The sequence below is a fragment of the Rosa chinensis genome, chromosome 2, assembly GCF_002994745.2.
Source record: "Rosa chinensis cultivar Old Blush chromosome 2, RchiOBHm-V2, whole genome shotgun sequence".
In the NCBI taxonomy this organism is placed as follows: Eukaryota; Viridiplantae; Streptophyta; class Magnoliopsida; order Rosales; family Rosaceae; genus Rosa; species Rosa chinensis.
In genome coordinates, this window is record NC_037089.1 from 57,670,557 (window position 1) to 57,691,117 (window position 20,561).

Sequence of the window (20,561 nt, forward strand, 5' to 3'; positions counted from 1 at the left end):
ATGAAATAAATTCTTTAATGGTGAAGTGGTAATAATTGGAGTTGAATTTGAATCTGTGCCGGCTGTTTGTAGTAAGTGTGGGATTGTAGGCCATGTTGCTTCCTCTTGTCAGGTTATTCAGGAGGCTAGTATTGATATACCAAATCTCCAAGGACGGTCAGTGGAGCGAACTACTCGTAGGCGCCGTAAAGCTAGATCATGTAAGAGTAAATAGCGTGACTCTGGCCAAGCCCCTATATGTTCGCAATCGGCGCAACCATCTGAGTCAAGGAAAAATATTGCAGTTGATTCTGCTGCAGTCCCAATATATACATCAACGCAGGTTGTAATCCCAAGCTTTGAATCCCTACCCTCTATGCCGGATGCGGGCACCATTGCCCATGTTTCTCAGCACAATGCCTTACAGCAGACTGAACAGATTATTGAGCCGTCTGAGAACCCATTAGGGCTCAGGCAGTAGACGCGCAAGTGCAAAGAGTAGAGGAAGTGTAGGCCTCCTCCTTGCTAAGTGTGCCTCCAGGTTTTCAAAGAGTTTTGCCGGGAACATCACAAGAGTTGGTTCCCTTGGATGAAGTGATTTCTGCCTGTGTCCATGTCGTGGAAGTGGAAGAGGGAGAGTTCACTCCAGTCATCTCCAAGAAAAACAAAAAATTGAAGAAATATGAGGCAGTCTTGAAGCCTAAGGCAGGTAAAGCAACGTCAGTATGTCCTCTCTACAAGGGGGCAAAGCAAAAGCTTTATAAATGAATGTTGTTTTCTGGAATGTCCGGGGCTTCGTAAATGAAGACACGCAGCGGGTATTAAATAATCAGGTACGTAGCTATAAGCCTAAATTAGTTTTTGTTTCGGAACCTTTTGTTGTTCCTGAAGTTCTTCCCAGCTCTCTCTGGAAAATGTTGAATCTTAGTTTATGTGCTACTAATGATCGGGGGTCACAAACCCCAAATATGTGGTTGTTATGTCCTATTGATGTCAGGGCAACTATTCTCTCTGCAACTGACCAGCAGATAACAATTTCTTGCTCTCTAGATGGTATTAATTGTACCATTACAGCAGTTTATGCCAGAACTACAATTCAGGGTCGACGTCATCTATGGCATGATTTGTCGGTTATTCATCAAAATGGAATTCAGGGGCCGTGGTTGATGCTTGGTGATTTTAATTGTGTTCTTGGTGCACATGAAAAACGGGGAGGAAATGTGCCTAATGCTATAGCTTGTCGTGATTTCCAGCAAATGTGTACTTCTTGTGGCATGCTAGATATTGACACCAAAGGAGTTTTCTATACTTGGTCGAATGGCAGAACTGATGTTAGGCTTGATAGAGCTTTTGGAAATTCAGACTGGTTTGAAGCGTGGGCCACCATTGAGTGTTGTGCCCTTACCAAGGCATCTTCTGATCATCACCCTATCATGGTTTCTTGTTCTCGGCTGAATTTTATTCCCCATGCTCCATTCCGATTTCAAGGTATGTGGCTGCAGCATCCGGGTTTTCTTGCTATGGTGAGGGATTTTGGACTAGTCTTGCAATTTATGGTTGCCCAATGTATATTCTAGCAACTAAACTTCGCGCTTTGAAAGCTATGCTAAAGGCCTGGAACATTAATTCCTTTGGTGATATTAATCAAAGAGTTAAAGCTTCTAGGGATACTTTGGATAGTGTGCAGCAAGAAATTTCAGATTTGGGACCTACATAGGACATAATTAGGTGTGAAGAGATGGCCACTCTGAGTTACCAAACAGACTTATCAATGCAGGAATCTTTCCTAAGAAGCAAAGCACGTGTTCGTTGGTTAATTGAAGGGGATAGAAATACGGCTTTCCTGCATACTCTGGTGAAGATACGTCGCGTTCATAAATCTCTAACATCAATCAAAGTTGGTTCTCAAGTCTTTCATGGCCAGGATCAGATTTCTCAACAAGTGGTACACCATTTTAAGGCTTTGTTCAGAAGGGACTCTACTATTACTGACACAGGGTTAGTTAATCGCACAATTCATGCCCTAGTAAATTTGAGTCTAACAACTAGACCCACAGTGGAGGAGATTCATGAGGCGGTTTTGAATTTGGATGGTTCTAGTGCACCAGGTCCTGATGGTTTCGGGGGTATCTTTTTTCAGCAGTGTTGGGAAGTGGTTGCTTTGGATGTAATTGCTGCGGTAAATAGTTTTTTTTGTTAATGGCTTCATTCTTCCACATTTCAATTCCAGCCTCATTATCCTTGTTCCCAAGAAGGACGAGGCTGATAGTATCTCAGATTATCGTCCCATTGCAATAGCAAATTTCACCTTCAAGGTGATGACAAAAATTTTGGCTGACAGGCTCGGTTTGGTTGCTTCTAGAATTGTATCCTCCAATCAAAGTGGCTTTATAAAGGGTCGCTCTATTGCTGATCCTAATATCCTTACTTCTGAATGTGTGAACCTTCTTGACAGGAAAAGTAAATGGGGTAATCTTGCAATCAAATTAGACATCAGCAAGGCTTTTGATATGTTAGATTGGGCTTTTTTACTTCCTGTTCTTCAAGCTTTTGGCTTTGCTCCAACTTTTATTTCTTGGATTCACAGAATTCTTCAGTCTGCTTGGTTGTCAGTTCAAATCAACGGTAACTCATGTGGGTTTTTTCAATGCTCACGGGGAGTTCGCCATGGTGATCCCCTTTCTCCTCTACTTTTTTGTTTAGCAGAAGAGGTATTAAGTCGAGGTTTGTCTAAGATGGTCTCAAAGGGTAAAATCTATCCCATTGCAGCCCCTCGACGAGTTAACCCTCCCTTCCATGTCCTTTTTGCTGATGATGTAATGGTGTTTATGCAAGGTAACCCTCGTAGTCTTCGTGCTCTTATGAAATTTTTGGAAGAATATGCCATTAACTCAGGTCAGGTAGTGAGTAAGAATAAGTCATCTATTTTTTTGGGAAAATATGCTCAGCGCCGCAAAGTTTTTATTCAGCATGTTTCGGGCATCAGAGAAGGATCGTTGCCTTTTACTTATCTGGGGGTCCCTATTTTTAAGGGATGCGCTAACCCGTCCTACTTCAGAGCCATTGCAGACAAAGTACGATGCAACCTTTCTTCTTGGAAGGGTAAGCAACTCTCACAGGCTGCCAGACTTCAATTAATTTCTTCTGTTACTCAGAGTCAGCTCTTGCATAGCTTTCAAGTATATTCTTGGCCGCGGCCTCTTCTTTTGAAGGTGCAACAATGGACACGGAATTTTTTCTGGTCTGGGGATCCTTTAAAGAAAGGTTTAGCGCTTATTGCATGGGATACTTGTAATAGGTTATTTGCTAGTAGTGCATCTTGGAGATTACTTAGGTAAGAATGCTTTAGGTGAATATAATGAGTGTTTCCTAGTAGTTATATATGGATATTAATCAGTGAGTTGTTGCTGGTGTTTTGGTGTTGGAAAAGTACTGCAGACAATATGCTAGTTCTGATATATATATATATTTTTTTGTTTATGTACGTGATTTTGAGCGTGCTGAACTCATGCCTAATTTTTTTTTGGCACAGGTAATTCATAAGAGTTCTGCAGCGGGAATTAAATGCCGTTGAGAAGGACAAGGATGCACTCGTTGAGGACTTTTCTAAGGTGAGTTTCTTCCTCTTTTTCTCTGGGCATTTGATATGTTATTACAGTTCTATGCATTCATGAAATTTTGATTCTTTGCAATTAAAATATGTTCAAGACGACTACAATGACATGGTGGATGGAAGGCAAAACTGGTTAATTAGGACCAACTCTGGAGAGCATAAGTAGGGGGCCTCTTCATTGCCAAGAATAAATGGTTATGATACCTCAAGTTTTGCATCTGCAAATGCAATATTGTACTCGAGTTAGATATGCATTTCAGATAAACATTATATTAAGATGCTGGTGTGTTGTGCTTTAGATGGTTTTATCTTAAACTATGTCGCTATCCTATTAGTATTTGAACTTTTTCCATCTATAATAATGGAAATTGGTACCCAAATTCCGTATTTGCCTGTTTTATCATCCCTTATTCGTCTGGTAGGCACCACTAAATTTGAAAATAATATAAAATTTGAAAATAAAAGGAGACAGAATGAGTTTCGTCCCTTATTTATTTGGTTGGCACCATTTATAGTTAATTTTCCCGCCAACCTGAATGAAAATGGGGGATGAAATATTGTTGAATAGGTGACAGTTTAAATTTCTTCTCCAAATGCATTAGGAGACGGAATTTATCAACCGTCACCTTTAATAATTAGGGACGAGCATTAGGAGACGACTTTAGCTAAAAAATGATTTTGTCCCTAACTTTTTTTTGGGACTAATTCTTAGCTTTTAGAGACAAACTGATTTCGTCCCTGAATGGGTTTTCTCTAGTAGTGGGTGCTACTTTGCCATCAGGTTAATATTATCATCCCTGCTGGGCATGATGCATTGTAATTCTGTAATTGTTTTCATTATTTGTTTAACTGGTATCTGATTAATCTATGTAAAATGATAATTGGTATATTGATAATCATTACAATTCAGAATAGGGTGCGACTATTTCCACCCTACTAAATGCTTTGTTCACCCTACAATCAAATTTTTTCTTTAAAAACCCAAAATTGTCCTTAAATACAATTATTAACAGAAAAAATAATTGTAGTTAAGCACAATTTTATGGATAAATAAAATTTTACCCAACAGACATCCTAATTATCATCTCAGCTTCTATACCAAAAAAAAATATTATCATCTCAGCTTCTTCATTGTCAGTCTACCAAACAATTAGTTAGATGAAATTTTCAAGCTATAGCTGCAAGTGAAAAGAATTGTTGGTTAGCATTATTTTGTTCTATTTCATGTGACTTGTGTTTGATTCTACGTCACAGTAGCTGATGAAGGGAGAAGATAGAGAAGAGGAAAAAAAATAAAAAAGTAAAAAAAAAAAAAATAGAAGGCATGGGGTTGCACCACCATGGTGTGCTTATTTTCTTTTTCTTTTTCTTTTCTAGTTTTACATTTTCAATAGTGATATCTTGTTTTTTCTTTTCTAAATTATTTGAGGGTGAAATTGGAAGTTTCAAGGTAAAAGTTTAATTGTAGGGTGAACAAAGCATTTGGTATGGTGGAAATAGCCTCACCCTTCAGAATATTACAAGATATATAGGAAATCAATTTACCATCTATGATATGGAATAATCTAGATCCTAAGTATTATTACAAAAATAAATTACAGCGATTGACAAAATGTGAAAGGAAACAATTAGCATTTGCACCTAAATCTTTCCATATCACTAGCCTTCCTGCAAGCGCGATGCGCGTGCGGAAGGGCCGCGCTCGCGCGTGCGTATTTTCCTTCCTCTCTTGCTACACATGTTTGAAATGTAACTCATGAGTGCAATATAATTTCTATGTTGCATATTACCTAACTCCTATTTTTCGTGTACATATATTATAAAATATTGTATATGTCTTTAGCAAACCATTAGTAACAAACATAAAACATGCACCGATATATACAAATCTTTACAATCGAAAAGTACGTTTTAAAAAGAAACTTCCACAAAGTGCCTATATATATACATATTTGTTCGATAAAGTAAAGTCCAGATGCTCCAATCAACTCCATCTCAGCCACCCATTTGTCTTCAGTCGTTGCCCAAACTACAAATTTAGAGTACGAAGAACAGAAAATTAATTATTTAAAAAAAATAGAAAAAAAATAACAAAACATAAGATAGTGTGTTTGGTTTTTTACTACAAAGTGAAATTGATCTACTAAGTGAAGTACATACCATGAAGTTAGATAATTCCCTTACTGCAACACATTTGCTCCAATTATTGGATGACGTTAACTTGAAGGAAGCAAAATCTCTTTATAAACAACATTTGTTGTGAACACCCCTTCCTCACCTTCAAATGAGCCTTTTTTGACTAACACTTTGGTGGTAGCCTCTGAAATTCCTCGTGATAAAGCGACATATAACTGCCCATGACTGAATACATGATCTGGAACGTAGATGCCAACATTCGGTATCGTTTGCCCTTGTGATTTATTTATAGTAAGTGCAAAACTCAACTTTACAGGGAATTGTTTTCTTGTCATCTCAAAAGCGAGTCCAGAACTCTCGGCACTCTTTAGAGATATTCTTGGTAAGAATACTCTAGTTCCAGCAAATTGACCAGTTAAAATCTCTGCGTCAATAAGGTTGTTATATGATCCACGGCAAGTCAATCGTGTACCATTGCACAATCCCATCGTAGGGTCAATATTTCTCAAAAGCATAATGGGAGCACCTTTTTTTATAGTTAACTGATGTGGGGGCATACCAGAAGGTGAAATTGAATTTAAGAATTCTTGTTGGTACATATTTATGGTGTCATCCTCAACTGAGTCGAAAGAGTACAGGATCCATTCAGGCCCTGGAAATTGGTTTATAATCATCTCATTAAGCACGTCAACATCATCATTCTTTGGAGTGATTATTGCCCTTTCAACCATGTAGGCTGCATCATTTACATGAGATTCCAAATTAGGAAAAACTTCATTAACTAATCGGTTGATTGACTCTTCACCCTCCCATGGCATGGCCATACACGACGGTAATCGTATCATGTCTTCAACCACATGTGGTTGTTCTCCATTACCAACATTAAGTAAAAACTTTGAGAACTCTGGATCATTGATAGATCTCATATTTTGCCGCAAACGAATAATCCTCACATCTTTCCAAAATGAAGAGTTAACCAGACTGGCTTGGACCATCTGAGACCTTGTACCCTTATGGACAACGGGCAGAACTTGTCGGAAATCTCCCCCAAAAATAATCACTTTGCCCCCAAATGGCAAATCAACACCTATTATGTCTTTAAAAGTCCGATCAAGTGCTTCAAATGAAAATCTATGCATCATTGGTGCCTCATCACAAATAATCGCTGATGATCTTCGTATCAACTCTGCTAAATTAGATTGTTTACTAATAGAGCATGTAGAAGATGCATCAAGATTGAGTGGAATTTTAAACCTGGAGTGTGCCGTTCTCCCACCAGGCATTATTGTTGCTGCAATTCCAGAAGTTGCTGCTGCCAATACAATATGATCATTGCTTCTCAAGGTTGCTAAAAGTGCACGATATAAGTATGTTTTCCCAGTCCCTCCAGGACCATCAACGAAAAATATGGCATTGTCATTGCACTCAATAGCAGATATTATTGCGTTGTATGCAAATGTCTGATCCTCATTCAAGTGTTGAACTGCTTCGCAGTCTTCTTGAGGAATGATAATTGAAACTTCATCCTGTATTAGCCTAGGCATTGACGAATCTTCACCATAATCTTCAGCCATTTCAGGCAAATCATAATCACAAACAGATTTACTATGTTCCACCAGCAATCCGTTTAAGTCTCGTAAAAGTCTGTTTGTGATACGTGCACTGACTGCAGTGCTTGAAGAAGCATAATCTTCAATCATAAATTGGTAAAATTCATCCCATAAACTTCGTACCCCATGAGGTTCGCAATAAACCAAGATAGTGACAAACAATCTCCTTAAAGATGGAGGCATATGTATGCTTGAAGCCTCATGTAAACATTGTCTGATACTATCATCGTCTTCTAACAGACCTCGTTGTTCAGCTGCTTTCTTAAATGTTGGTTGCAAGATGCCATCTACTGTCCTTAAATCCTCGTATGATGTAGGCCCTCTAACATGGTTCAACAGAACACGTAAGTAAAACTTTTCTCCTTCTGAAGGAGATACCGTATATATTCTACCAATTACTTTTTGGTTAGTCCGTCTTTCCTCCCATGTCTTATGTTTGCCAATCCATCTGAATCTTTCAGGAAACTCTCGATATAAGTATTGGCGTGCACCTTCATAATACATGTTCATAGTAAAAAACTCTTTGAGCATCGTCATTGAGTTTCTATCATTTGCGAGAACATCTGTTACCCTTTCATTGGCATTAAAGAAAACACTTTGTCTATATGGAAGATGAATTCGCAATCGTTCCACTGAAGGATACATACGATTCATTACAAATTTGAATATTCTCCACAAAGCCTCTGGTGCACAAACCCATCTTGCATCAACAAAATTCCTTATTTCATCTTCATTACATGCGGGTCGAACTTCAAATGTTACTCTATCTGGACCTTTGTAGACATATTTGTACAAATACTTAACACTCTTAATGCTGCAACAGACTACGATATTGATATGACAATCATATTTTGTGAGTAGCCAAGGGTTGTACGGAATAACCAACTGTTATCTACTTGTCTGCTTTGATTGAAATCAGATTCCGCATTTGGGTGAACATCTCGCCTACGGTAAATGGGATAAGAGTCATTCCCTTGAAATGTGTTGGCTGAAAAGGGCTTAGGATAACCTCGTTTACAACTCCCACGCTTCATACATGGGGCATTACGCTTATGTACTCCACATGGACCATGTATCATGTGCCTCAATACGGCATTGTACAACTCCGGTTCTTTATCTTGACTTGGTATTTCAGCTCGAACAATTTTGTCATAATCATCCGGGTTATTCAACTTATCATCGTCATTTAACATCAGAAGCATATGAACATGTGGGAGACCACGTTTTTGAAATTCGATGACATAAACATGTGCAACAACAGTACGTAAGACCCCTTTTTTGATAACGTCTTCCTTCAGCTCTTCAAATTTGGCACGAAAAATCCGGGTACATAAATCTGGGCGATCTTGTGCCACTTGACCCGGTAATAACTCTGCCTTTATTTCTTCCCAATTCGGGTTGCATGTCATTGTGAGAAAAATATCTGGCTTCCCGTATTTTTGGACCAAAGCCATTGCATCTTGGTATCTCTGGTGCATATCAAGTGGACTACCGATAAATGAGGAAGGTAAAATAGTTCTGCGACCAATGTTACCTGTTTTGGTATTGTAAGTGGGGTTAAACACCTGTTTTTAAGCAAACTAAAGTCAATATAAAAGTTTATAGTTATATAATAATAATAAAGTTCATACCTGCATTATTTTCACCGGCATTTAGCGAGTCTTGGAGTCCATTATAAAGTTCACGTCGTAGGGTATCTTGATTACTGCGAATCCATCTAAGCTTTGTGTCTCAATTTTCACATAATTATCGACAACATATTGTTGTAACAGGCGGCCTCCTTGAAGTAAAATTGATTCATTATGTGGACGAATTTGAAATGATAAAATTTACCAATTAACATGATGTTTAAATTAACGTTAATTTATTCACAATAAGAGGATGAAGAATGGTTTATTAACCTGTAAAATATATGCGTAATAGTCACGACACGTCAATTTTGTACCATTATTATTCCGACTATTCACATCCCATCCATATGTGCCATTGGTACGCCTGAATTAAGCGCACAAAATTACCCTGCAAAAGACAATTGTTAGTATAGGATAAGCAGGGGTCGTTCAGTCCGGGGATTGAGGGTACTTTCACAAATTGCACTAATTGAACAAAACTATCAAAAACTAAAGAAAGAAAAGGAAAATAAAGTTGACACAAAAACTAAATGAAAGGGGGGTTTAGGTTTTGAAAATGCAAGCAATAATAAAGGAAAGAAAATATTGCAATTTTTTAGGGATTCTAAATCAGATGTATGGATGTTAAGAACTTCGTAATCCACCACTAGTTATGATCAGAGAAAGACAATTTAACCTAATCTTCAATTACAAAGGCATGTGAATGAAACCAATCAAGAACTTTAGGATCGCCGCTAAAGCCTTATTTTTCCCAAAATTACTTAGAACCGTGAACGCACTGCATCCTAAGCTTGCTTAGAGCTACTCCAACAGATTCCCTATATTTTGATTTTTCTCTAATTTAGGGAAAAATAAGCCTCTTTTGCTCCAACAGATTCCCTATAACTATCTCTATTTTAGGGAAAGTGAGGAGAGAGAAAATCAAATTCCCTATATTTACAGCAAACTCTAAAATTTTAAAGAAGAATATAGAGATTTTATATATTACTGTAAACTAGGGAATCTGTTGGAGTTGGATTTAAGAAAATATGCTAAAGGTTTGACTTTTGCTTCTCTATAATATAAAAATTATAGGGAAGCTGTTGGAGTTGCTCTTATATGCAATCAAGGTGTAGAACGCTACCCTATCAAATTAACTCATTAAACACACATAAACACATTAAGCTCTTTGGAAAGATTGATTTTAGAGTACCAAACTAGTGAGGAACGCCATCCTAGCATGTATTCTATTTGTTTGATTACCTAACATGTAGGCATTACTACTTTAGTGTTTTAAGATCGTGAACGCACTGCACCTTAAAACTAGCTCCATTTACATGCTCATATTTTAGATGATCAATCTAAGACAAACATATAAAAGAATTTATAAAACAACACCAAACAAAGCATTCACAAAACCTTGTAATCGAAAAAGAGATTCAAAAGCTAAATATCCATCACATAACTAGGGTTTCATACTAGTTCTCAAAAAGAAAATTACTCACTTATAGTTTGGAAATCCAAAAACATATACATATTGAAATTGAAAAGTACAAAAGGAATAAACCGTAGAGGGACGATCTCACTTTGATTATTCTTCAAGAAAGCTTGAGGAGTCTTCAAAGCAGGAGTACGACAGGATGATGGAAGATGATTTGATGGAAGAGATGTGTGAGAGAATGAGAGGAGAGGAAATGGTGAGACAAGGAGATGAAATGGGTGAAGGAATGTGTGTAGGAAAATGGAAAGGAAATGGAGAGACAAAGAAGATGGAATGGATGAAGGAATGTGTGTAGGAAAATGGAAAGGAAATGGAGAGACAAAGAAGATGGAATGGATGAAGGAATGTGTCTTAGAATGAGAGGAGAAGGTGTTTATATAGGGAAGAAAAAGAAGAGTGAAATGATGAGTGGATCGAAGAAAAATAATGAAAGTGGATCTAAGTTCACTTGTAAAATATGGAAAAGATAGAGAAATGATGAAATGAAAGCAAAGCATGGAGGTGCAGCAATATGGAAGCGATGATCTATTAAAGAGATTGTAGAAGAAAAATATATCCAAGGAAAAAGAGAAAAGCATCTAGCTTTCTTCATGTGGGTAGGAAACATGAACATGTGAATATTGAGCTGTTTTTAGGTCAGTTTCTGCCCCTTTATTCCTTCAATTATTTCTCCAATAAGACTTCATTATATACCTTCGACTTCTTCATATGAAATGTTCCACTATGAGTGTAGATCATCCTGACAAATTTTCAGATTTTTATTCCATGCGGTTGGGCTTAAAATGCTGCTGGACCTCTTACAGGTCCAGTTTTCCAGTTTTGCTTCTGTAGAAAATTGGACTGATTGTTTGAAGGCCTTCCAATCATAGTTTACTCTGGCACTCTTCATAAGAAATGATCCTTGGGATTTCTAGAATGAATCTGGAAAGTTTCAACTCATTTGGAGTTCGGATGGTTAGTCGGCCACTCCTCATTTCTTGTCTAGCTCGCTTTCTCATTGGCTCAATTTCTCCAAAACACGCTTTGTCAGGCCAAAATGCTCATTTTGGGGCCAAACAGCTCATTTCATCATCATCTACTCCAATGTACCTAAAAATAGAAATTGAGTTAAAAATCGATTCGTTAAGGAATTAACTAAGCAAAATGTGAGGAATTAACTATTAAAATACCACATTAAAATGCTCCTATCAAATTACCCCACACTTAGCTTTTGCTAGTCCCTTAGCAAAACAAAAATACAAAACAGAACAAAGGCTTGACAAAACAAGTAAATGACTCTACTGCTCCTAACTGTTGTCTCAGAGATATCAAACTCATGGCTTTCAGGTTAAACACTTAATCAAAATCACATAGATAATTCCAAGGTTAATAAACATGTGACACTCATATGACTAAGTAAGATATGGAGAACTTAAGTTATACAGTGAATAATAGCATGTTTCGACAAGTCCAATCCAAACTCACAAGGCATACTCTCGATTTTTCTCTCAGAAATGGCTATGCTTAAAAGCTTCACACTCAAGCATATGCAAGAGAACAAATTGTAAGGTAACAAACAGCTTGCATATTTCATCAATAAAAGCATTTTGTGAAGAATTTTTAAAGACCACATGAAATGACTAAGTGCACAAATGGACCTAAACCATAAGCTCGACTGCGTAACTGACTCCACTAACCAAAGGCTGCCCATCTCAAGGATCAAGTCAGCACTTAAAACAGGTTGTAATGGGGCTAAGCTAGGGTTTTTGAAATGAAGATTAAGGATACAAAAATCCTAAGGACCTAGCAGAGCATATATGGACCACCTTATGTTACCATTTTTCTGGGCAAATTATCATTGTTTTGGGCCCAACTTTCACTCTAACAAATATGGAAATGGACAAAGGCCTAATTTTCAACTTTGAGCCTTCTACAAATTTGAAAGTCCAAAACCACACTTCAACAACTTCCCAAAAGTTTTCATTTCAATTTTTCTTTTTGATTTTTTTTTTCTTGGGCTTTTCCCCACCCCACACTTGTCTTTCATCGTCACCCCTACATACTATGTCATGCTCTACTAAGTCCCTAAGACAAGGGTAGAGATATCCTGTACTAAGCTCATGGTAGGGTAGTGAGGGTGATGAAACAAAGGTTTTCAACGTAGGCTCAAAGGGGTTCATTCTAAGGAGTCCCACGACGGGCACAATTGGGGACACATGCTTGTTTGGCTATGGTGGTTACCCTAATGCCTTCTATCCTATCCAGGATCAGTGCACATTATGGCATACAAGTTTTGACAGTCACAACAGCCGAGTTCTAGTACTCTCTAGTCCATTAGAATCTATGGCACATGATCATTGGATTTCCAAAGAATGATGAGGTTTTGCAAATACAACCACGAAATTCTAGAATTATCAATAAGCACTCGAAAAGAAAGTATTTTAGCTCAACAGCTCACTTAGGGTCAAATGAATCAGAGCATGCTTAATGAACCAAGTTACAATCCTATCTCAAATCTTCATACAAGCATCACAATGTTGATTAACCACATAAATCAATTAAGTCCTATTTCGATTGTGAAAACCTTCAGCCATGAATTCAGAGACATGTTCATCCTAGACGTTAAGAGCATCCTAAGACTCAAACAAACAAAAACACTCTAAAACCAACATTTTTTTTTTTACAATTTAATTTAATTTCAACACTTAGGTACGGGAACTGGGAGTCTCGATGTGCAATGGGACTGAAACAGCTACCATTTTTCAAGACTATGTTTAATCCAATATACCTTAGTGTATCACAACATTTTCTTTTGTTATAAACATTTTTTTTTTTTAAATACTAACTACTAAAAACACAATAAAGCAATAATCCGTCCCCCATACTTAATTCATGCATTGTCCTCAATGTATAAACAAATATAAAGCATGCAAAGCATAAATCAAGCATAGAAGAGAAAGTTAACACAACGAAACCTAAAACAACTTAAAATTCATGAAAATAAAATAGAAGGAAGAGTTCAAGAAAGCAAATCTGCGTTTGATGGTTCCACCACAGCTACAGTTGAAATGGGTTGCCTCCCATGCAGCGCTTAATGTTTTAAGTCTTTCAGCCTAGACTTGTACCTCCATTTACTCCTTTGGAGGAGCGGTGTGCGGGCGAGTGGCAGCCCTCTTGCTAGTTTCAGCCTCCTGAGGAGGGTTCTCATGGTGTGATGCAGTAGCGTCCTTGCGAGGAAACCCAGGAGGATAACTCTGCAAGTTATTGACTTCCTGAGCAAGCTTGTTTATTGCAGTGTGACAGCGGATCAAAGAGAAGTTCATCTCAGAGATGTAATCGATCATGCATGTGACTCTCCAATCTGTCACCATAATACCATCGCGGAGAGAGGAGCGCAAATCATCAATCGAATCCGACAAGCTTTCCAGGGTGGCCACAGGCCGAGGAGCACGAGCAGCTGGTGAGGAAGAAGACTCTCCGGGATGCAGTCTGGGAGAGCAACGAGGCAGAGGAGGGGGACTGCGGGTACGCTCACGGATAGGACGATAGTACCCTGGACGAGTAAGCCCAGCTCTAGTGGCCGCTTGACGACCTTCTTCCTCCAAAGAGAGAACATGGCGTTGATTGACGCCCCTGAGAGGGGTAACCTTGGTTCGAGCCATGAGGAAGTAGAAGGAATTTGAAACTGCACAGGCACACGGTTTAAACAAAGCTTCTCCGGGAAGGAGAAGAGTTATGACAGTTCACAGCCCAAGAAACACGTATGCAAATGAAAAAAAACTCCCCCACGTGTAAATATTCCTTTCTTTTCCGTAATTTACCGTAATTAGATCTGCTTTCGGCTGTAGCTTGTCTGTCACAGCTCCTCGAGATTCGTTTGGTTCCCCCACGTGTCCTTTCTTTTCCTGGATTTATGGCAATTAGACCTGCTTTCGGCTGTAGCTTGTCTGTCACAGCTCTTCGAGATTCGTTTGGATCCCCCACGTGTCCTCCACGCGCCAACAGCTTTTCCGTGTTTTCTGGTGACTTTAATCCAACGCGTAGATTTAATCTCAGAGATCGTCCATCCAACGGTGGAGATCTGCTCACTCGTTCTATAAATAGGTGCATTCTGAGGGAGCGACTGTTCACTCCAAAAGAAAATTCTTCCGAGTTCCAGCCTTTCTCTCTCAACCCTTCAGCCTTTCTTTCGAAACTCAAATCCTTTCTTCATCAATTTCAATTCTTCTCCTCCCGATCTTCTCTTCTATCAGGAAGATTCAATCTCTTCATTCATTCGAAAAATTAGATCACCAACACAACTTCCTCAACTCATCAACATGGAACCACGAACTCTGCAACTAATGGAGTTACAAGCCCAGCAACCAACCGAGGAGGGAGGAAACATCCAAGCAGCCGGGAGTAGTGCCAACACGCCTATCAGGCCGACCAATAACTGGTGGACTCCCACACCAGATCAACTAAGAATCCTCCAGGAGCTTTACTATGACAAGGTCCTTAAATGCCCTACTCCAGAGCAGATTCAAGAGATCTGCCTTAATCTGCAACAATATGGGCAGATCGAGGACAAGAACGTCTTCTTTTGGTTCTAGAACCTCAAGGCTCGTGAGAGGCAGAAGTTGAGGGAATTTCGGAACGTTCGGGTTGGTGGATCTCTCGATCTCAATTTTGGATCCACTAGTTCTACTGATGATGGTAGGTCCATTGATCTAAACTTTGGTTCCACTGGTTCAATTAGTACTGACAGATCCATTGATCTAAATTTTGGGTCACGTGTCGGCTATGGTGTTGATAGATCGATCATAGAACAACGAGGAGAATATCACCAGGAGATTGAAACCCTTCCACTGTTCCCCATGCACGGTGAGAACGTCCTTGGTAACCCGAAGACTACTTCCGAGGAAGGTAGCGCATATGGTTGGTACTCCGGTGGCTGGGACGACAACAATGGTGGTTCTTGCATTTCTCTTGAGCTTAGTCTCAACTCCTCCGGAGCTGCTGACATGGCTTAGTATAGTGCATTATTAAATTTTTTTTTTTAATTTTTAATTTTTAATTTTTAATTTTTTTAATTTATAGGACTCAAAAATGAAAGACAAAAAATATTTATAGGACTCAAAAATGAAAGACAAAAAAATATTTATAGGACTCAAAATGAAAGACAAAAATATAAATCCTAAAATAAAAACAAGGGAAAAGCTGAAAAATAAAAAGAATTAGGGAAAGAGAAAGCAAATCTGATTATATTCTGAATTGGGTTGCCTCCCAAGTAGCGCTTGTATTTTACGTCTTGCAGCCATACGGTACCTACATTAAATAAAGTTAGTAACTATAATTAACAAAGAAATACAAAATAAAAACAAGTATAACTATTAATTACAAACTACAAGTATAATTAACAAGTATATTGTACATAAGACACAAGTTAAGTACACAAGTGAGTATAAAACGTGAAAAGTATTTTTACAAGTTTAAAGTGTGAAACAACAAAATAATTTACACGTATAGTCGCCTAGACACAAACTCTCTTTCAAATCGTTTGGGCAACCTTACTGAAATGGCCAGGTGGGGGAGGACGAACACAAGAGGAAAAATCCATTTTGGCATGAGCTACTTCCACATAGTGGTTTAGGCCCATTTGCAAGCACTTCTGGATTCAAAAACCCGTCATGAACGTTGTCCCCTTCCTAGACACCATTCCACATAGGCTATACTTAATAAGATGAAAAAGTTCATAAGTGTGAAGACAGTTTAACAAGTGTTAATAAAGGCCGCCCTCAACCTTAAGGGACCTGAGCTAGGTACCAATAAGGGGTTTAGGCCAATATTAATAAAAGAGACTTCACCTATTCCTCTCAATTTACAACCTACAATTAAAATTCGGGTTCAATAATATAAATAATATTTAAACTAAGTTTTAAACAATTTATATACAACAAATATATACAATAAATGATACAATTTAGCAAGTGATTTTTCAATCCCCAGCAACGGCACCAAAAATTGGTACGCCTGAATTAAGCGCACAAAATTACCCTGCAAAAGACAATTGTTAGTATAGGATAAGCAGGGATCGTTCAGTCCGGGGATTGAGAGTACTTTCACAAATTGTACTAATTGAACAAAACTATCAAAAACTAAAGAAAGAAAAGGAAAATAAAGTTGACACAAAAACTAAATGAAAGGGGGGTTTAGGTTTTGAAAATGCAAGCAATAATAAAGGAAAGAAAATATTGCAATTTTTTAGGGATTCTAAATCAGATGTATGGATGTTGAGAACTTCGTAATCCACCACTAGTTATGATCAGAGAAAGACAATTTAACCTAATCTTCAATTACAAAGGCATGTGAATGAAACCAATCTAGAACTTTAGGATCGCCGCTAAAGCCTTATTTTTCCCAAAATTACTTAGAACCGTGAACGCACTGCATCCTAAGCTTGCTTATATGCAATCAAGGTGTAGAACGCTACCCTATCAAATTAACTCATTAAGCACACATAAACACATTAAGCTCTTTGGAAATATTGATTTTAGAGTACCAAACTAGTGAGGAACGCCATCCTAGCATGTATTCTATTTCTTTGATTTCACCTAACATGTAGGCATTACTACTTTAGTGTTTTAAGATCGTGAACGCACTGTACCTTAAAACTAGCTCCATTTACATGCTCATATTTTAGATGATCAATCTAAGACATAAACATATAAAAGAATTTATAAAACAAAACCAAACAAAGCATTCACAAAACCTTGTAATCGAAAAAGAGATTCAAAAGCTAAATATCCATCACATAATTAGGGTTTCATACTAGTTCTCAACAAGAAAATTACTCACTTATAGTTTGGAAATCCAAAAACATATACATATTGAAATTGAAAAGTACAAAAGGAATAAACCGTAGAGGGACGATCTCACTTTGATTATTCTTCAAGAAAGCTTGAGGAGTCTTCAAAGCAGGAGTACGACAGGATGATGGAAGATGATTTGATGGAAGAGATGTGTGAGAGAATGAGAGGAGAGGAAATGTGAGACAAGGAGATGAAATGGGTGAAGGAATGTGTGTAGGAAAATGGAAAGGAAATGGAGAGACAAAGAAGATGGAATGGATGAAGGAATGTGTGTAGGAAAATGGAAAGGAAATGGAGAGACAAAGAAGATGGAATGGATGAAGGAATGTGTCTTAGAATGAGAGGAGAAGGTGTTTATATAGGGAAGAAAAAGAAGAGTGAAATGATGAGTGGAAGAAAAATAATGAAAGTGGATCTAAGTTCACTTGTAAAATATGGAAAAGATAGAGAAATGATGAAATGAAAGCAAAGCATGAAGGTGCAGCAACATGGAAGTGATGATGATCTATTAAAGAGATTGTAGAAGAAAAATATATCCAAGGAAAAAGAGAAAAGCATCTAGCTTTCTTCATGTGGGTAGGAAACATGAACATGTGAATATTGAGCTGTTTTTAGATCAGTTTCTGCCCCTTTATTCCTTCAATTATTTCTCCAATAAGACTTCATTATATACCTTCGACTTCTTCATATGAAATGTTCCACTATGAGTGTAGATCATCCTGACAAATTTTCAGATTTTTATTCCATGCGGTTGGGCCGAAAATGCTGCTGGACCTCTTACAGGTCCAGTTTTCCAGTTTTGCTTCTGTAGAAAATTGGACTGATTGTTTGAAGGCATTCCACTCATAGTTTGCTCTGGCACTCTTCATAAGAAATGATCCTTGGGATTTCTAGAATGAATCTGGAAAGTTTCAACTCATTTGGAGTTCGGATGGTTAGTCGGCCACTCCTCATTTCTTGTCTAGCTCGCTTTCTCATTGGCTCAATTTCTCCAAGACACGCTTTGTCAGGCCAAAATGCTCATTTTGGGGCCAAACAGCTCATTTCATCATCATCTACTCCAATGTACCTAAAAAATAGAAATTGAGTTAAAAATCGATTCGTTAAGGAATTAACTAAGCAAAATGTGAGGAATTAACTATTAAAATACCACATTAAAATGCTCCTATCAGCCATAAGGTAAAAGCAATGGATATTGTAAAGGATCATAGTAGTCCGCACAGTCTTGGACATTTAAAAGTTGACCCTCTCTTGTCTGTACTACAATATCACGACCTCTCAGATTTTCTGCATCATCTGCACCCACTATTACTGCAGCAACCTGAGACTTTGTAGGCAAACTATACTGACGTTGGTTTGCAGGTTGCTCTCTAATGATGAGTCTGCAAGTTTCCAAATCTTCGCGTTGTGGTAGGTGATGAAGTGTTCGCACAAATGGATTATGCCGATTCAAGATTTCTTGTAGAGTTTCAACCACATCTCTATGCAATGATTCATTCTCTAACATACGATTTTGTAGTTCATGGTCTGTATCATATATATACAGTTGCAGAAATCTTGGTCTATTATCCTCATTTGGTAGAAGAGTTCCTATCTTATGATATATGGATCCTTGAGCACGAAAAGTAAATGTACCACCACTAGTCGCTAGATTTTGGTCGACATGCACGCCCATTGATGTGAATGAAAATACATGATTATAAGCACGGATATTCTGCCTAAAATGGGCGCCTCTCGGAGTTTCTGCAGAAAATAGCTCGGCCATTTCTGGAGGAGTTTCCCATTCAAGCAACACATATCTTTGCTTTCGTGATAGAACTGGCGGGCATGCCAATGTGGACATATTTTTGGTGCAGGTTGTTAGAAATTACACAAAATGAGTACTATAAACTATCTCAGAATAAGCACATGTAAACACATATACTGCAGATTGCAGATTAGGATTGCTGTTGTAGTCGCATCCTAATTTAGGACTGCAAACCTATATCTATCCTAATGTCTGAAAATTAACATGAACATAAGATCAACTATGACAAATATAGGATTGATATGTTGCTCTGATCCTAAGTTAGGATGCGTGAGATATTGCAATCCTATGAAACAGTAAGTACATATATATATCGCACCAAGCAATATAAATTGAAATCAAAGATAAAGAGATTATAGAAATACTAACTAGATCCATATATATTGCAGTGAAATAATGTGAGTTTAAATCCAGCAGATTGAAAGGGGTATAGGAAACTGACAAAGTCGATTGCCTCCATCCATTGTTCTTTTCCTAGATTCACCCTTGATCTCAGATTGTTAATGGGACAATTGATTGAGGTGTGGTGCTCTAGCAGGGATCAATGAAAGCGTTCTAATCCACTTTATATCAGAAAAACAGTTAAGGCAGTTCCTTCCATCAAGGAACTGTCTTATAACTTCCTCGTCTTTATCTGATGGATTATTCTAAATAACCATACTATTTGAATTCAAATTCAAAACAGATTGCATTAATAAAACTATTTTCGATTACAAGTTTTATTTAATACTCTGATGTTACAAACTGAACTCTAATACTCCTCACAATGTCAGCTCAAGTGAAAATGCTGATGTCTAGTTCCATAAGGTCTTACAATCTCCCACTGAACTAGATATCATGCAAAATCAACTTATATTGTTGAGTTGTATTCTTAAGTGTGCACAAGAGTTCATGAACATCATCTGTTTTTCAAAGTCCTGTCATTTTTGCTAAACTGCATTGAACTACAGAAAATTATAATGAATTGGAAAATCATTAGTTTTCTGTGATCACAATGCAGCAAGTAAAATTACATGAAACTACCTCAAGTATGATTTTATACATGTTTAATTTATTTACAGTAATCGATTTGTAAAACATGTTTGATCCAAAATTATTTTCAACTAGATGAAGAGCTGTATTATCTTACTGATTTGGCATATCAGTATCAGGTTCTTCTGCATATGTACGTACATATTCACTGCTCTAGTATATCAGTATCAAGTTCCTTATATGTACATGGTTCTGCATATGTACATGTTCTACCTATACAGCAACTAAATGTTGAAAACTAATTTTATTCAAATGACAAAAGCCAGATGATAAATTCACAAATGACTGATTAACTAAAATAGACACATTACCAAATAATACTAAACACACAATATGTTCGTACAAATGTATCACATATTGACATAATCTATTCACATCAACATCCAATGATGAATTGGAATAAATGAAAGGATGAGATATTTAAACAACATTATACAAACGAT

The 20,561-nt window shown here is 37.6% G+C and overlaps 1 protein-coding gene and 1 long non-coding RNA gene across 2 annotated transcripts; both read right to left on the reverse strand.

Moving 5' to 3' along the window:
• Positions 1-5,808: 5,808 nt before the first annotated feature.
• On the reverse strand, positions 5,809-7,992 carry LOC112184611 (ATP-dependent DNA helicase PIF1-like). Its single transcript, XM_024322867.2, has one exon. It carries the CDS (start codon positions 7,990-7,992, stop codon positions 5,809-5,811), a length of 2,184 nt encoding a protein of 727 aa, XP_024178635.2.
• Positions 7,993-8,210: 218 nt separating this feature from the next.
• On the reverse strand, positions 8,211-10,740 carry LOC121051982. The gene is made up of 3 exons (XR_005807698.1): positions 10,535-10,740; positions 8,970-9,357; positions 8,211-8,872 (listed from the first exon to the last, which is right to left on the reverse strand). It is a non-coding gene; the product is annotated as an uncharacterized LOC121051982 (long non-coding RNA).
• Positions 10,741-20,561: the final 9,821 nt, after the last annotated feature.